General features: G+C 37.7%; 1 protein-coding gene across 2 annotated transcripts in view; it reads left to right on the top strand.

Moving 5' to 3' along the window:
• Positions 1–9,707: 9,707 nt before the first annotated feature.
• The window catches only part of LOC121516269 (zinc finger protein 638-like), a 29,767-nt gene continuing 20,680 nt past the window's right edge, over positions 9,708–18,794 (top strand). Inside the window, exons 1-7 of one of the 2 annotated variants that reach the window (XM_041797468.1) lie at positions 9,708–9,859; positions 12,605–13,788; positions 13,964–14,025; positions 14,736–14,774; positions 15,149–15,225; positions 15,304–15,338; positions 15,423–15,545. In XM_041797468.1, coding sequence (XP_041653402.1) covers positions 12,634–13,788; positions 13,964–14,025; positions 14,736–14,774; positions 15,149–15,225; positions 15,304–15,338; positions 15,423–15,545 — 1,491 coding nt within the window. In that variant the 5' untranslated portion in view covers positions 9,708–9,859; positions 12,605–12,633. Of the gene's footprint in view, positions 9,860–10,259; positions 10,291–12,604; positions 13,789–13,963; positions 14,026–14,735; positions 14,775–15,148; positions 15,226–15,303; positions 15,339–15,422; positions 15,546–18,794 lie in introns of those variants that run through there. The other variant, XM_041797467.1, reaches the window with a different exon arrangement.

Raw genomic sequence — 18,794 nt, 5'->3', positions numbered from 1 at the left:
GAATCCACTGTCTCGTATTTTCTCACTTAAATGAAAAGATGTACTCCATGATTTAAAATAAAATAATTTTATATATATTACAGTTTCAAATATGTATAAATATCTTTATTTTGAATCTATATATACATATTTATATATAAATCTGATTGTTTGAGCTTTTTATGCCAATAACTTGCACAACAAGGCCTTTTTCACATGTATACGAAGTATTTCCGGATCAGCATTTATTGTGCCGGACCACTTGCGCCAAAATTCACCGTCTGCACGAAAAATGATTCACAACTAATTTACAGTGCTTAACAAATTTATTATACCACCTGTCATATTTGTCTCAGAGACCATCCAGCATCATGAAGTGCTTTAATGCGGACTCCCTCCGTTTCAGTCAGCTCTCCACGTTTTACCATTTTGAACAGGAATGAGGAATTTCAAACGGAATTCACCCAAATTTGAGCCAGCTCACTGGGCTTCTCTGAAAAGTCAGAAATGGATCAAGCTCAACATTCAACCACTAAAACTCATTTTTCTCTTCAGGAATGACAGTAAATAACTATAATTTGACATCAAGAAATATTAATGTGCTTTACTATTGTTTTAGTTTTTTGTAAATCAGTAAATTGTCAAATTCATGGATAACAATAATAATTATATTTTGGCATTAAAAATATCATTTGGGTTAAAGAGCTTCTACATATTGGTGTATTAACCATTGCAGAAACATAACAAATGATTTTGGTAATTACCAGTGCTGTTAATTTAGGGCAGCTGTGGCATAAACCTTACTTTGGGTGGTGGTCTAATAAATTTGATAAGCACTGCATATACACTTATGTTTCACTATCAGTTATTGTTTTTATATAGATCATTTATTGAATGATTCATTAAAATCCATGTAATCTCATCGTTGGAGCTTTTTATTTCTAAAACGTGCACAGTCCTTGTCTGCCGTATTGAAAGATGGCCAGCCAATCTCCTGTCGCATATTATGACTGTGCAAAGTGATACTTGAATTTGGATCATAACTCGGTTTAGTAAAATGAATGTTATGTAATCACTGTGCTTGTTAGTCTGAAAACTCACCTATTTTTCATTTACTTATGTTTCCTTATGTGACAAATTAGCCTCTGTTTATGTGGCGGTGAGGCACGGAGAAAACAACAAAGAAGAGGTTCAGTTCAAGTGAATTCCAGTTTTAGAAGACAAGATATGGTGATGCTGGTCCGACTTCCGTAGTGAAGTGGAGGTCCTCAGATGCATTCAAGTCCCTCTCTCTTTGTGTCTTGCAGCAAAGTGACATTTATTCAAAAAAATAAAATTAAATAAATAAACACTGAGACATCAACGAAAATCTGATATATAAATATAGGTACTGGCGCTGTGGTCTGCAGCATTTCTCGCTTCTTGGTGTTTGAATTTCCACTCAAATGATGAAGTTACAGTTTGACCTCCTACATCAGGGAAATGACTAAGTCTGATAATAACACGTATGGCAGGTTTTTAAAGATAAATACGTATTAACAGATTTTGACATTTGGAAGAAAAATATGTCTTGCTGGGCATGCGTAAAAATGAAACTGCTCATGATGATGTGGATGATGCTCATGATAATGGAATAAAGTTTAAATTCAGTGAAATTAACTGCTTCAGATGCATAAATATACTGTGTGTGTGTCGTAACACTCCTGCCTCCAAAACGTTCATAGGCATGGGTCAGAGTTGCCTTACAGGTGCACACATTTTACCGCTACGTCTGTTTTTTATAGGTCACAGACTTTGCATGGAAAGTGGCGCTCACCAACTTCAGGCCCTGATTTGTGCGTACGCAACATTTAAAAATGAGACCCAGAGCTGCATGGATATGATGGTTTTTGAAGAGACAGGATATTCTAGGGTGTCCATTTCCACAACACTAAAAAGGAGGACACTTTACAGCACTTAGTGAAGCAAGAATAGTTGCAAAAAATAAGACTCTAGTGCCCGGGTGTCAAACCCAAGACCCGGGGTCCAAATGCGGCCCATGGTGCAGTTTTACCTGGCCCGCAAGATCTTATCATATCTTAATCAGAACCGGCTCACCAGAATGAGGTCTGCAGATTTCCTCCAGTATAGAAATGTAAATTTAACCTTGAAGATTTAAAAAAAATCCTTGTTAAGTTGTAAAAATCTGAGAGTAGAAATAATTAGATAAAAAGTCAGGAATAAGGGGAAGAAATTAATTTGTGTTTTCATTTCATAGTTTCATTTTGCATCCCACGATTATGACTGAAACTTAGTATTTTGGCTTTTTATTTCATAGTTTGACTTTTTAATTCACAGTTTTTCATTTTAAATCAAATCTTGACCTTTTAAACTTCTAACTTTGACTTTTAATACCATATTTTCACTTTTTGAGCTCCTGGTTGAGAATTTGAGCTCATATTTTGACTTTTTGACCCCCCTTAGCTAATTAAATCAGAACGCAAAGATCTCCTGAGCCTTTGTTCTCTCACTCTGGTTCAGTTCACACAACCACAACCATGGAGAAGACTGCTGATCGGACTATTGACCAGAGGACAGTCACTGACCGCCCCACAGGAAGGTAGGCCTCTTTGTTTGCTCCTCTACATCCTGGTTTCTTCCTTTGCATCCTACTTTTCTTTTCTGCTTCATGGTTCCCTTCTCTAACTCCTTGGTTCCTTTACTGCCTCCTTACATTTTTTGTCTTTGTTTCCTTCTCTGACTCCTTGTTTCATTCTCTGTCGTTGTTTCCTTCTGTGGATCCCTGTGATCTTCTTTTAAACCTTGTTTCCTTCTGTTCCTCCTCATTTCCTTCTCAGCTTCCTTGATTCCTCCATTGCCTCATTGTTTCTTTCTCTGCATCCTGGATTCCTCATCTGCTTCTTTGTTTCCTCCACTGCATCCTTGTTTCTTTCTCTGTCTTTGTTTCCTTCTCTGGATCCTTTTTTCCTTATCTCCCTCCTTGTTTCCTCATCAGCATCCTTGAATCCACCTTTCCTGTAGTGTGTCATTGTTTTCTTCTTAGCATCCTTGATTCCTCCTCTGCTTCCTTGTTTCCTTCTTTGCCTCCTTGTCTCTTTCGTTCCCGCTTTGTTTCCTCCATTGCCTCCTTGTCTTCTCTACTGCTTCCTTGTTTTATCTACTGCCTACTTGTTTCCTTCTTTGGATCCTTGTTTCCTTCTCAACATCCTTGATTCCTCATCTGCTTCCTTGTTTCCGTCTCTCCCTCCTGGTTTCCTCCTCTGCATCTTCAATTCCTCCTCTGCCTCCTTGTTTCCTTCTCTGCCTCCTTGTTTCCTACTGTCTTTGTTTCCTTCTCTGGATCCTTTTTTCCTTATTTGCCTGCTTGTTTCCTTCTATCCTGCCTTGTTTCCTCCGTTGCCTCTTTTTTTCTCTGCTCCCTTGTTCTATTTGCTGCCTCCTTGTTTTCTTTTCTGCATCCTTGTTTCTTTCTCTGCCTCCTAGTTTCCTTATCTGCCTCCTTGTTCCCTTCTCCATCTTTATTTCCTTTTCTGCCTCCTTATTTCCTTATCTCCCACCTTGTTCCTTTCTCCATCTTTGTTTCCTTTTCTGGATCCTTGTTTCCTCCTCTGCCTCCTTGTTTCCTTCTCTGCCTCCTCATGTTTGTAGCACTTATAAAAAGCAGCGTTGGCTCTTCTTTGACTCTAACAGATTAAATAATGAAAATACTTTTTTAAAGAAGACCAAGGTAAGAAGAACGACGACGTCCTGGACAGAACTGTGAGAATAAAAGAACCAACAGAACCCAGACGTTCATATTTACACAAACATCGGGGAAACTCCGACGACACCTGAACGCAGCTTTGAGCTGAGACTGAGATTTAAAGAAGATGAGAGCGGTTAAAAGAGGAAACAGGACAATAAAAACAATAAGAGAAGGGTAGAATCAGTGAAACAGGAGAAGAGAAATAAAACGGTGTACATTTGTAGACGGTGAGGACAGAGGCAGGAGAGTGGCCGTTAGTTTTAGAGGATTAGAAAAGTCCCAGTCTTCGATTCTGTCCTTACTGCTATCAGGATCACTTTGACTTTTCTAATGAGATAAAACCTTCTAGTTGATGTGGGCTGATCCGTCTGTGATTGTTTCTGTAAATCAGTGACAGTAAAGCGGACTCTCTGATCCTCGTGTGGCTCTACTCTTAGAGAAATAATTCACCAGGAAACCTGACAAAGGGAAATTTGATCCATGGATAAATAATCAGGTTATTCCCCTCTCTTCTACAGTCGGCCTTAAATGTCAGATTTCTTTATGTCTGTTTATTTCCATCAGAACACGGCAGATAAAAATCCCTGACTGTAGAGTAAAGAGACAAACAGGCACAGGTTTAGACTCTCGTTTAACATTCGGTGGATTTTAATTTAAATCTGTGAATAATTTCATCTTTAAATGTAGATTTTTATTTCACACGCCAGGCTCAGAGTAGATCTAGTTAACACAGACATTAATTATCCTCTTCATTAATACGGGTTTTATTTTGGCGATACAAGCACAGGAAACTGAAATCAAAACACATCTGAATTATGCTTTAAATATCTGAATGTCCTCATAATAAATTCAGACTTATTAGAATTAAAACAACACGTCTTCTCTAAATTATTTCCATGATCTTTCTTAATTTAACCACTGATAATCATTAGAGTGTATGTGGACAGTTATTATATGGCTGCTAGAGGATGGATAATTATGGTTTTTAATCTATTTTATTATAATTAGGTTTTATCTATTTTATTATAATTATGTTTTATCTATTTTATTGTTTTGGTCTCTCTGGGAAACTTCGATCACCAGATCAGGATGAGTTTCTCTACAGAGACTCTAAGGAAGTCAGATTTTTCTGTTAATGCTCTCAATGAAAACAGATTTATATGTGAATATTTATATGTTTGTATATGTATAATACTAATGTGCAGCATTTTTATAAATGTTTTCACATGTTTAGAGTTTTTCTGAAATTCTTATTTAGGAAATATTTCACTGATTTTTGAGAATTTTTTTTTGATTATGAAAAGTCTCTAGTCTATAGAAATAATAATGAAATAATCGCATAGATAATAATTAAATAATCAGACAGTCTCTCAAATAAATAAAAATAATTAAAAATAAAAAGGAAGTGTCTCACATAAGTAATAATAGAAAAATTAGACAGTCTCTCATATAAATAATAATAATAATAAAATAATCACATAAATGATAATAAATTATCAGACAGTCTCTGACATAAATAATAATAAGATAATCAATATTATTAGAAATAAAGACATTTTCCTCTTTAGGAGATTTTTAGCCAGTCACTGCCTGAACCCGAGGACTCACTCATTTTTCCACGTCTCATCACTTTTATGTTTTTACAAATAATAATTTATTATTAATTATAATAAAGTCCTATAATATTTGAATCTGGATATTGCGTTTATTGTTAGTTACAGCTGAATTTATTTCTTATAAAAGACGAGGGAGTGAAATATATAAATGTGTGTTTAAATGCAGCATTCACTCTAGCTGTAAGGTGCTGAAAAAGCTTGAAAATGCACCTTGAAAGTGCTTGAATTCAGCCTTGAAAACATGTTTGAACCCTGAAAATAAAGTCATGTTTTTCCTGTCTTTATTCAAATCAAACCCTGTTGAGCTGAGGTACGTCTTTGTGTTTCTGTTTGTTTGTTAAATTTAAATTAGAAATGTAAAATAATTCCGTTTTAATCTATTTATCCATTTATCTCAGTTTCAGATTAAACTTTTTTATTTACTGATTTTTATTCCTCAAAAGAAAATCTCTTTTTCCAGGATCAGTAGAAAATCTAAACATGTGGTCTGTGGCGCCCCCTGCTGGTCTGATAATCTCATATTTATCACTCCAACATTGACATACAAGTGCCATCAAAGATATAAAACTTCCTTAAATTCTACTCCAGCAGTTTCAAACGTAATATTGTTAATAATAATAATGATAATAACAATGATTAATTATTATCAATAGTATATAGTATTTAAGTACAACACACATATATAATGTATCTTACATGTATAAAGTATCTATAGCTAGACAGACAGATCGATAGATTGATAGATCGATAGATCTATAGATCAATAGATAGATAGATCGATAGATAGATAGATAGATCAATAAATATAGATCGATAGATCAATAGATAGATAGATAAATAGATAGAGCAATAGATAGATAGATCAATAGATAGATAGATCAATAGATATAGATCGATAGATCAATAGATAGATAGATAAATAGATAGAGCAATAGATAGATAGATAGATAGATAGATCAATAGATAGATAGATAGATAGATCAATAGATAGATAGATCAATAGATATAGATCGATAGATCAATAGATAGATAAATAGATAGAGCAATAGATAGATAGATCAATAGATATAGATTGATCGATCGATCGGTAGATAGATAGATAGATAGATAGATAGATAGATAGATCAATAGATATAGATCAATCGATCGATCGATAGATAGATAGGTGAAAACAGAACCTCAGACGAGAGACAGAGAAAAATAAGTATCAGCCTTTAACTTTGTTGAATTAGCACATTTATTTAGTTCATTTAGAACTTCAGTTTCAGAAATTTAGTACACTCTTCTTGTAGGGTAATAAACTTTGGTTTGGTGGAATCAATAAATTTAATTTCAAATATGGAAAGACAGAAAACATAAAATAATACCAAAATTAATAATAATAAAAAACAATAATAGTAGTAGTAATAATAATGATGATGATGATGGTAATAATAATAATAGTAATAATAATAATAATAATAATAATAGTAATAATAATAGTAATGATAATAATAATAATAATAATAATAATAATAGTAATAATAGTAATAATAATAATAATAATAATAATAGTAGTAATAATAATAGTAATGATAATAATAATGGTCTTACACAGAATAGTTGAAACAATAATTTAGTGAACATTTCTGACAGAGAGGGAGAAAGTGAACTCTTATTTATCCTCACTCTAGAACTCATTGATCGCTCTGATCAGCTTCCTTTAAACTTCAGCAACAGTTTTCTCTTTAACATACCGATCTATAATCCTGATTATCAATAATCTTAGTCTGACATCATTTATAATCGTACATTTATATCAGTCTGGTTTATTATCAGAAATGTTGGTTCAGGACTGATTTATGTACCCTTATCAAATATTTAATATTATACATATTTATAATAAATGTTTATAAACATTGTGTTGTTATTGATCTGATAAACAAACATAAAAACAATCATTTAACTCAGAGACAGTCTAACGCCGCCTTCCTCTCTATAACCTGTTAAAATCCTGATGAACCAGTCAGAACCATGAAGAACGGTTCTGTTAGGAAGGGTTCTGCTTATTTATATAACACTGGATAAATAACTGTTGAATATTTATGGAATGAAGTAAACTAGGAGAGTTAAGAGTGTGTCAGATGAGGACAGCTGAAATAATCAGAGATAGAAGAAGAAAACAGGGACAGGGAGGAAGACTCACCTCCTCTTCCTCCTGTCAGACTCTGTTCATCTGGTTTATTCTGTTTATTTTATTTTATTTTATTTTGGTTCAAAATAAAGGCACTCCTCCATCTCAAAGCTTTATCCTGTACAGTTTAGACTTTAATCTTGCAATCATTGGATTGAGCTCTTATGTGATATATTTGCATTATCAGAGATGCTGTGGTTTTTTTATAAATAATAATAATAATAATAATGATAATAATAATAATAATAATAATACATTTAATTTATGGGCACCTTTCAAAACATCCAAGGACACCGTATAAAACAGATAAAACAACCAGTTAAAAAACAAGTTAAAAAGATGTAACAGTTAAAAAGAGGGGAGATCGGCAGAGTGACAGTTAGGGTGAATACTTTATGAGAGGTATGAGCCGTTATCATTTAGATCAAATAATAAAAAAAAGGAAATAAAAAATACATATTTCACAGATAATAAATAATAAATTCCCCCATAATGTTTAGAACAAAAACAGCATTCAACATCTGTTTTTAAATTTCCCCTAAATGTAGAAATTCTGTAATTTTCTGAGCAGCTCACCTTTCAAACATTAATGTAACTTAAATAAGGTCAGTTTAACCTGGATCTCTGTTTATTAAAAGGTCTACAGCGCCACCTGGTGGTCAAAAGTGAAAACATGTGTCAGCAAGTTTTACATGTACTTTAAAGCAGTGGTTCTCAACTTTTTCAGCCCGTGACCCCCCAAATAAAGGTGTCAGAGACAGGGACCCCTCTGCACCTGCAGGTGGCTGAACACAGCCATGATCTTTGTAGAATAGTCAAGTGGAGACAAGGCCGCCCATTAGGCGAGAAATGGCCCAGTCAAACTGGGGGCCGGCAAAACCATGGTCTATTGTAAAGTTAAGCTGTGGTATTTTATATTTAACCTGAATAATAACCACTCTTATCAAAGTAACAAATATCTTTTTAATTCATTTTTTTAGTAAGTAGCCTTCTTAAAAATATAAATCCTTTTGATTAAAACAGAATTAAAGTACTTTAAAAATAGCTAAAATGGGTTAATAATAGAAAACAATGCTGGGAAAGGTGGTGAGATTGGAGTTTAAAAGAAGCAGAAAAGGGGATTCGAAATGCAAAAAACATTGATAAAATTGGCAAAACAAAACAAAACGAAGCAAAAACAAAAACGGGTTTAAGTGGCAAAAATAGGTGGACATTTGTTGAAATGGGGTGAAAAATTGATAGAAACTAGCATTAAAGGGTAAGCTGAGGCAGAAATAGGCAGAAATGGCTTAAACTGGCCAAAATGGGCATATTAAATTGTGAAATGTGGTGTAAAAACTGGTAAAGAGGAGTTAATAGTGTCGATAATGGGTCAACAGAGCTAACAATAGGCAGGGAGTGGCAAAATTTGGTGCAGAAGTGGCAAAAGCAGGCAGAAAAAAGGTGGTGGAAAGGATTTAAACCTGACAAAAAATGGGTTCTAAGTGGCAGAAATTGTTAAAATGGGCAAAATTGGTGGTAAAAAAAAGTGATGACAACGGGTTGAAATCTTGCAAAATTGGTGTAAAGTGGAAACTGTAAATTTAAGAATATTCCTAGTGTTTTAAAGGCATCTGGAGACCCCCTCTCAGTGTCTCACGACCCCAACATTGAGAATCACTGCTTTAAAGAATGGCATCACCATAAGCAGAGGGCAGAAAGTTTGTGAAGCTGAAGGCGTTGGGGCTTTTCCCTCCATTTCAGCCAAATAGCCGTCCATAGTTATTAACGTTTGCTCGGGGTTGGGAGCTTTTCAAATACATGCTCTTACCGTACGAGTGAATATAAACTTAATACCTGTCTTGTTTCAGTCCATAATTCAGTGTTCAAGTTCACAAAAGTTCAAGAATATTGTTAAAGAAAATAACCAATTCCTTAGTCTGCTGCAGTCAAAGAAAAAAACACGGTCAGTTTGTCTTTTTAATTTTATAAACACAGAAGAGAGTTTTCTTTCCCCTAAGCAACCCCTTGTTTAAGTTGTTTTAGGTTAATTCAAATGATTTTGACATTTTAATTTGTTAATTTGATCAGTTAATTACCATAACCCTGCTACATTGCCCTTAGAGCCCAGACTCGCTCTGACCTTTGACCAGCAGGTGGCAGTAAGCCGCCATCTTTGTTTACTATCACCAAAACAACAGAGAAGAAGAAGAGAAGCTCAGGACTGTTCAGTCCGTTAGCTTTTTAATCAGGACGGTTTTTGGTTTCCTGTGGAAATTAATGAAGTTACAGTCGGAATATTGACCTCCACAGCTTTGTAGCTCTCTGCTGTGACTATTTTAATTCAGTTCATCTGTTCAGTTTAAGGTAAGCCCGCTGTTAACCACAGTTTTCTACTAGCTGTTAGCTCTGAGCTAACCTGATGCTAATGATGCTAACAGAGAAATTTAACCGTTTAATAGTCAGACAGACTCAAACAGAAGCGACGCTAATGTTTACAGTTTAATTATAATAATAAAAATCATTAAAACTAACAGACAGATGAGTATCTTTAGTTTAAAGTGACTGATTAGCTCTGAGCTAACTGATTTATCAGCCTACAGAAACATTAACGCTAATGTTTCAGTGTCTACGCCGGTGTCTTCACTGTTCCTGCGGTTTAACCCTCAGCCATAGCAGAGCTGGTCTGGTTTTAGAGCACAGCTTTCCAGATCAACTCATTATTGATCAATCTTTGAGGGTCCAGTTTAACTGGGAGAGCTTTCTGTGGCCCAGCAAAATCATGGTCGATTGTAAAGGTAAGCTGTGGTATCACTATAATAACCACTCTGGTCAAAGAGTCAATTTTAATTCATTTGTGTGGTAAGTAGCCCTCTTAAAAATGTAAATCATGTTGTTTAAAACAGAATTAAAATATGTTAAAATAGCTAAAATGGGTTACTAATGGCAAAAATGGTGGGAAAAGGTGGTGAAATTAGATTTAAAAAGTAGCAGAAATGGGTAAGAAACACCAAAAATGAGGAAAATGTGGCAAAAATGGGTTGAAGTGGGAAAAAGTGGGCATATGAATTGGTAAAGGGGATTCAAAAGTGGCTGAAATGGTGTTTAAGTAGCAAAAGTAGGTGGAAATTTTGTGAAATGGGATGAAAATTGATATAAACTGACAAAAATGGGCATATCCAATTGTGTAATGTGGCGTATGAAGTGGTAAAACATGTTAATAGTGGCAATAATGTGTCAACAGAGCCAACCATAGGCAGAGAGTTGGAAGATTTGGTTCAGAAATGGCAAAAGCAGGCAGAAGAAAGTGTTGGAAAGGGTTTTAAATTGAGTTTTGAGATGCAAATGTTTTAAAATCGGCAACATTGGTGTAAAGTGGCAACAGTGTAATTAAAAAAATGTTCTTAGTTCTTTTAAGGCATCTGGAGACCCCCCTCAGTGTCTTGTGACCCCCAATGGGGTCCTGACCCCAACGTTGAGAACCCTGTTGTAGAGGGAGGTCATGTGACGTCACATGCAGCTCCGCAGGCATCTCTGACTTCAGTCCTGTTTACAGCTACTTATAAATAGGGTGCATCACTGGGGATTAAGCCGTATTTACAGTCACTTGAGCCGATACCCAGTAGTGATACTGATATTTAATACTGATATTTAAGTATATTTCAGACCTAAAACTTCAGTCCTTAAAAATACTTTATAGGTCACACATTTAACCCATTTAAGAAAAGTTTATATTGGTCTCAGAGGTCCTCAGAACATGCCTGTGAAGATGAGAAAACATTGCAGTACAGAGCTGTTTCTGTGTCTGTGGCTTTAAATGTTAATGAGCTGCAAAAAATGATTGAAAAGTAACTAAAATGGGCAAAAAAGCTGGGAAATAGGGAAAAGTTGATATTTAATGGCTAAAGGCAGCTCAAATGTGCGAAAATTGCAAAGAAGCAGGATAAAAGTGGCTAAAACCGATGAAAAATGGATCAAAGAGCCACAAGTCATCAAAAAGAGCCACATGTTGAAGTAGGGTAAAGGTCAAATTTGGGCTTTTTTTTTGGGGGACGTTTTACTGGTTGCATATTTTAACCAGCTAGTCTGAGGGATTTTTCTGATTGCCTCCAGATTTCTTATGCTGATTGTGGACAAGTCTGACATCTAAAGTCATTAAAAAGGGGAGTTTTCACCATAGGGCGGGGCATGTGTGAATTCTGATATTTTTCCTCCTACAGCACTTCGAACAATCAGCCCCCGCACGCCATTCAGCCGAAGCTGGTGATTTTTGGTCAGCGTATGCATTATTCACTAGACCTGCAAAAACACTTCATGGACCCATACCAAAATACGAACAGGAAGTCCACCAGCCTCCCCTACATTTCAAAATAAGGCGCTACATGACTCTAACCATGAGTAGCTTTTGCATTGATTTTTCTGTGTTCTTCAGAATTTTCTGTCTACTCAGCAGTATCACACTGAACATACCCATGTGCAAACATCTCATCAAAGCGCCCCCTACTGGCTACAGGAAGTGACACACAAGGGCCATTTTTGTATTCATTTTACAGTGCTGAACCTATATGGATTTTGAAACTTAGGCCTCAATATTTCTCTGTAACACCGACATGTTTCATTGAAGAACACCTCACTGCTGATGGTGAGAATTTAAATTTCTCGCTATTTGACAGAAAGTAGCTGTAACTCTCATATGAAACATCTGATTGGCTTCAAATCTCACATGTATGATCAGAGTCTGCCCCTCTACACATTTAAATGCTTGCTGTGGCCCCACATGTCTTGATTTGTCATACTGCCACCTACTGACACCCAGTACTACTTCATATACTGCATGGGTTACCAACACTCAGCAGCGGCGCCTCACCCACAGTTTCCAATCATCCTGACATGCGGTGCAGGGGTCCTTCAGTGCTGCTTGCAGTCTGAGTTTGTTCTTTTTAAACTCCTTTGAGACCTTTGGTGAACATATATTTTTTTATATTTCGGAGAACGGTGCTTTATTTATTTTGATTAAAATGACAAACTGTGGTAAAGTGTGTGTTTCACAGGGCTCATCCTTATTCCAGTCATCCTCACATCTCCTGTCTTCCCTGAACCTTCTGTCTGCAGAAAAACGCCTCGAGCGTTTCTTCTCTGCCATGTCCCACAACTACCCGTACAGACGGCCCCAGCCTGACTCCAGCCTCAGATCTGACCCTGGACACTACTCCTCTTCAGACCGCCGTCACGCCTCTCCAGACCATGACTTTTACCAAGCTCCTCAGGAGTCTTACTCCTCGTCCTACCCATCATCTTCGTCCTCCAGGGTCACTCAGTGGACGCAGGATGGTGCCGTCAGGATCCTGAACAGCTGCGGTCTGGATACCAGCGACCTGGCACTGCTGGCCGAGATGCCTGAAGACTCATTGACAGTCGAGTCTCTGCCACAGGTCCTCCATCAGATCAAAGGGAAGAGAGGGACAGTCAAACAGTATCCTCCTCCACCTTCTCCTTCATCCTCCTCCTATCCTTCCAGCTCCACCCGCCGACCCCACGTCAGCCCACCCACCAGTGACTGGGACCGCCCCCACAGCCAGCCACTCCAGTACCAGATGGACCCAGTCAAACCCAGTCCTCCTCCTGAACTTGACCGCTGGGGGAACCCGATCACCTTCAGCTCTGTGAGGGCACAGCAAGCATTAACAGCACTTGCACCATCAACTTCATTGTCATCTTCATCCTCCAGCTACACAGTTGACCTCCAACACAGACGGGCTCCACCCGACTACGGTAAGACATCTCGAGATGCCAAACCGGTTTCTTTTCAAGACTACAACCACAAATCAGGGACGCCTGAACTTATAAAACCAGGCCGGGACAGTCGTCAGTTTTCATCCCAGGACTACCACCACAGATCTCCAGGAAGTAACACTAGTCTAGCATCCAGCCAAAACTACAACCACAGACCAGGACCTTTGGACTTTGGTAAGACCGGCAGAGACACTGGTCCAGCGTTCTCCCAGGATCGACCTTCTTTCAGCTCTGCCAGTCGAGACAAAACAACACATCCTTCCCGCTACTCTCAGCCTGGACCAGCTGACTACAAACCACCTCCTTTGCTCCCGGTTAGCCGTCCTAAACCTCTCTGGGGGGGCAGCAGTGGACCTGAGACCTCGTCTTCAAAGACCACCAGCAGCAGCCAGCCAGGCCCCTCAATGCCCTCCAAAGAGAACGCTCTGGATTTCCATGGAACAACGCCGCCAACGTACCCCTACTCATGCTCTCTGTGTGCTATCACTGTGATGTCAGAGAAGGTAACTAACAGGCCCTCCTCCTCTGGGAACACCTGTCCTGTTTCTGATTGGTTGGTGATGGTGGGAGGGGATGAGGGGATTGTTGCTGATTGTTGCAGCTGCTGCAGCTTTTAGGTAGTAAAGAGTTAAGTGTTGCATCTTGATTTGTTGTTTTTGTTTGCTTGTTTGTTTGTAGGTGTGGCTGAAACATATAAACGGTCCTCATCATGCTGACGGACAGCTCAGCCTGCTGCAGAGGTAAGACTGACTCAACACTGTTTATGTCCTGGTTTATCTCCCTGTAAATGTAATGGAAACCAGGTTAAATTAGCTGATCCTTCATGGAAGACTTAATGATTCAGCAGACCAAGACATTCTGGACAATGCTATGCTTCCAACTGTGTGGCAACAGTTTGGGGAAGGCCCTTCTCTATTCCATCGTGACTGTGCTCCAGAGCACAAAGAAGGACTATACAGGCATGGTTTGATGAGTTCACACAGAGTCCTGACCTCAAACCCATCAGCACCTTTGAGATGAACTGGAACAGAGACTATGAACCAGGAATACTGGTCCAACATCAGAGCTTGGCCTCATAAGTGCTCACAGAAACTCTCCAACATCTTGTGCAAAGCCTTCATAGAAGAGTGCAGGCTGTTATAGCTGCAGAAGGGGGCCAACTCCATATTAAAGTACATGGATTTGAATACAGTGTCATTGTCCTGTTGGTAGAATGGTTCGGTGGCCGAATATTTTTGTCTTTATAGTCTACATACAGGTGCATCTCATTGAATTAGAGCATTGTAAAAGTTGTTTTTTTTTCCTACATTTAAAGTCAAAAAGTGAAACTTGTGCATATTAAAGACTTATTTGATACAAAGTGAAATATGTCAGGCCTTTCTCAGTTTAGTGTTTATATTTAGTTACCATCTGTCCTGGTTGTCACATATGTGTCTGGATTCTTTTCCAGGTTTCCCAACTGGGACTGTCGTTTGGAGACCGTGGGCAGGTCAGTGTTACACATCACTAGCACCACAAACATCAAATGGAGGTCGTTTATACCTCATTAACAAATGGTGTTGGCACTTATGACTGCACTTTAGTATCTGCATTTACACTCCAGTATGCATTAACACCATGTCTACAATGATCTGATCAAACAGAACATTCCTTATGTTCATAACAGCCCACACATCATTCCTGTAACATTTAACGTTAAAGGATGACATTATCAAAGGCAGAGGCTGGAATGCTTTATAAACCTTAAAGGTTGGCATTACTCTTTTGAGTTTTTGTCCTAATAAGGGAGCTGTTGATCGAGGTTAAAATCCATTCACAGATTGCAGACTAATGTCTAAATTAAGTCTTTGTCTTTCCTTTAAGGGCCGACAACCAATCAGAGAGGTGGAGGGATGACAGAAAACCCATGGAGAAGCCCCAGACAGCCATTCAGAGCTCTCGTAAAGAAACGTCTTCTTTTCTGTCCGTATGTGATGTTCCTGTATTTGTTTTTGCTCATGTCTTCTCTTTGCTTACAGGCTCATCACAGCAGAATCGAAAACCTTCAAAGAAGGTAAGATGGCCACACAGCCTGATCATCGGCTTGTTGTTTTCCTGTTTTAGCCTACTAATAATAAAGATGTTTGATTTCTGTCAGGCTACAGAGAAAAGTAAAGTGGTGTGTGTGAAGTTTCTGGCTCATTCTGTGGATGAATCCTACCTGAGGAAACTTGCTGAACCATTTGGAAGAATCATCAAGATCCTCATGTTTCCTTCCCTAGTGAGTCCACAGGGTTCATCACTCAACCATCAGACATAACGGTGTTTAATACAGTACTAGAGAAAATAACAGCATTCATAAACAGAGTAGAGTGTGAAAGCTTTAATGAGATGGAAGGGAGGAACCAGGATATATGAGCATAGAGAAGTAGAATAAATCTAACAAATATTAGAGGCAGGATCCTACACACTGTCTAAGTTGTACAATAGACCTATGGCTAAGCCACGCCCCCTCCACTGACTCAGACAAACAATGAACAGTCAGTGACAGATGCTATTGCAGTTGTCACAGTAGGAGACATTTCACAGGAGGCCATTGATGATTTTTGGAGACAAAAAGATCACATATTTTCTAGAAGTCATCAAAAGGGTCTGAACTACATATTGGAGGGATATATTAATCATTTTGTTGTCGAGAAGGTCGGTAAAAAGCTTCAATTACAAGCCAAAGTTTACAGGTCCAAGTGCAAACATGATAAACCGCATTTCGTTGCCATCACAATCTCAGACCACAAGATAGAGGATCAGCATCAAAGTGCCACTGAAGTTAAGGTTTTTGGCTCAGAATATGAGACAAATATAACGGCCTTTTTACCATCTTTACCAAGAGTGTCTCTCTGTTAGTTTGGTGCTACAGTATTTATATTGAATCATTCAGCCTAACATTTGTCAACCTTTGTTATCTGGGCTATTACAGATAAGTTAATGAAGTTAAGTTCCAGAAGTTAACATTAGTTTAACTAGAGCCCTTTGGACAACAGCTAACAATGATGTATGATCACCAAAGAATAGAAACTAGAACAAAACAGGCCAATGAACTCCCAACAAACAACGTGACACAACGAACAATGCAGCTAGGAGCTAACATTAGGCTAACTTTAGCTAACGTTAGAGAGGTTAAAGATAACTTTATATTTCTTTCCAGCAAAGTGACAATATGTTGCCTCAAATATGATATTGACTTACCTTAGAACAGATGTAGACATCCTTGTAAGTTTTATTTACGTTGAGTTGATGTTGTGGTCTACCGCGCAACTTTATTCAAAGAAGACGCTTTTCTCAGTTTAGATGTGGCTTAGGAACGGGTAAAAAATACACTCTGTCACCCAGACTCTCAGGATACCTTGTGTTGGAGTCGCATGTACCCCACAAACACTGTTTGACCATTTTTAAACTTAAAAGCTCAAAAAACCTCGTAATACCGGACAAAAACTGACTTTCTTCAACGCATCTCAATGGACGTCCAGGCAGCAGATGTCCGAGTGTATAGGAATGGCTATATGCACCGTGATTGGCTCATCGCGTTTGAGGGCGGGACTTAGCCATAGGTCAATTGCATTGGCAACATGAAGGTATGGAAATGTTACCAGCCATATTTTTACAATTTATAACTGAACCAAAAGAGTGGAAACGTAAAGCCACTGAAACATTCAAAATGAACTGAAACTAATGAATTACTCACTACTACTACTATTAAAGAAATGCCTTTATAACAGAGTCATCAACTCCATTTAGATAAGGGCTGAATCTTTTGCACTGCAGGGGCCGGATATTGAAATAAACTGAACTAAAATCAATATTAAGTCCAATCAACATAATCTTGTAAAAATATTATTTCTCTTAAGAATGAATGGAACTTTTACCTTTCACAGTGAGGCAATATAACTATCCCCTCTTATATACTTATCAACTACACCAGCATTATTTAACCCTGCTCAACCAAAGAGCCAAACTGTTTTAAATACTTTTGCAAGAGTGGCAATGTAGGTGGTAAAAAGGGGTTAAAGTGGCAACAAAAATAAGTTAAAGATGGCAATAAAAATAAGTTAAAGATGGCAGAAAATGGTCAAAAAGCGACAAAAAAGTGGCATAAATGGCCAAAAATAGGCAAAGTAGGTTTAAATGGCATAAAACTGGGTGAAAAGTAAATGAAAACTGGGAGAAAATAGGGCCAAAAAAGGCAGAACATGGGAAAAGGGATGAGAAGTTACCAAAAAATAAGTTACAGGTGGCAAAAATGTTAAAAAAAAAAAAAAAAACAAAACAAACAAACAGCAAAACATGGCAAAAAATGAGTTAAAGAGTAACTGAAATGGGAAAAGGGTCGTAAAACTGATGAAAAAACAGCAAGGAGTAGTAAAACGGGGAAAAAGAGGCATTTAATGTCAAATGGAAACTTAATTGGGGAGAAAAGTGGAAAAAAATGGCCAAAAAGGGGAAAAATGGGAAATTAAAAAGCAGGATAAAAGAAGCAAAAAGTGGGCTTAAAGCAGTAAAAATGGATTAAAAGTGTTCAAAAAATGTAAAAACATGGCAGGAAATTGTAAATAATGGCAATGGAAATATACAGGCAAAAAAATAAATGTTGACAATTAAAGCCTGCTGTATAAACTGATTTATGTGATTTGCAATGGATAAATTCTGAGGTCAGAATTTCCCTTTTTTAAAGTATTCTGGAGAATAATATTTTCAAACAAGAAAAGCACTCGCAGAGCGCAGACCTCCGACATTAGCCCTTTCTCCCAATAGTGAAGAATCCTTTAAAAAATTCCTGGATCCAGATGGTGATCCGGATCACTACCAAAATCTAATCAGTTCGTCCTTATGCCATTTCTGACATTTCCTGAAAAATTTATCAAAATCCATCCATAACTTTTTGAGTAATGTTGCTAAAAAACTAACAAACCCTGCCGATCAAATAACCTCCTTGGTGGAGGTAATTAAGGGTGTATTCACACCTGGCTCGTTTGGGGCAGTTGTTCCGAAACAGTGAGGCCCCCCCCCCAGTGGATTCCAGTGGATTCTTTGCAGTAAGAACACAACCACCTCAGAAACCGGCACAACTGACTCATAACTGTAGTACACACTGTAGCCATGGGGGCAGTAATGCGCCCGGTTGCCAACCGTTCAGTTAAAACAATAGAAGAAGAAGGAGTAGAAGAATCAGCAACAGCAGAAGAAGAAGAAGAGAAGGCGGAAGAACAACAGATCTATCTGAGCTAAATGAGTCGTGGCTCCCAGAGGCGGCACGTCTTCGTTTTAACAAGTGCATCAGCACATTATTTTCTTGACTGTCAAAAAATGCATGTTTTGTTGATTTACATTAGCCAGATGAACGCTATAAAAAAAACAAGCTACACACACTGCTGATGCTCCATGGCTGTTGTTTTCCCTGAGGAAAGCGGTTAAGAACCTGAATGAATGAATGAAGATATGGAAACTCCCCCGCCTTCTGGGTAAGATTTCTGAC

This window comes from Cheilinus undulatus, linkage group 10 (assembly GCF_018320785.1).
Source record: "Cheilinus undulatus linkage group 10, ASM1832078v1, whole genome shotgun sequence".
Lineage (NCBI taxonomy): Eukaryota > Metazoa > Chordata > Actinopteri > Labriformes > Labridae > Cheilinus > Cheilinus undulatus.
Note: the sequence above shows the minus strand (reverse complement) of the source record. Positions and strands in the feature narration are given on the sequence as shown.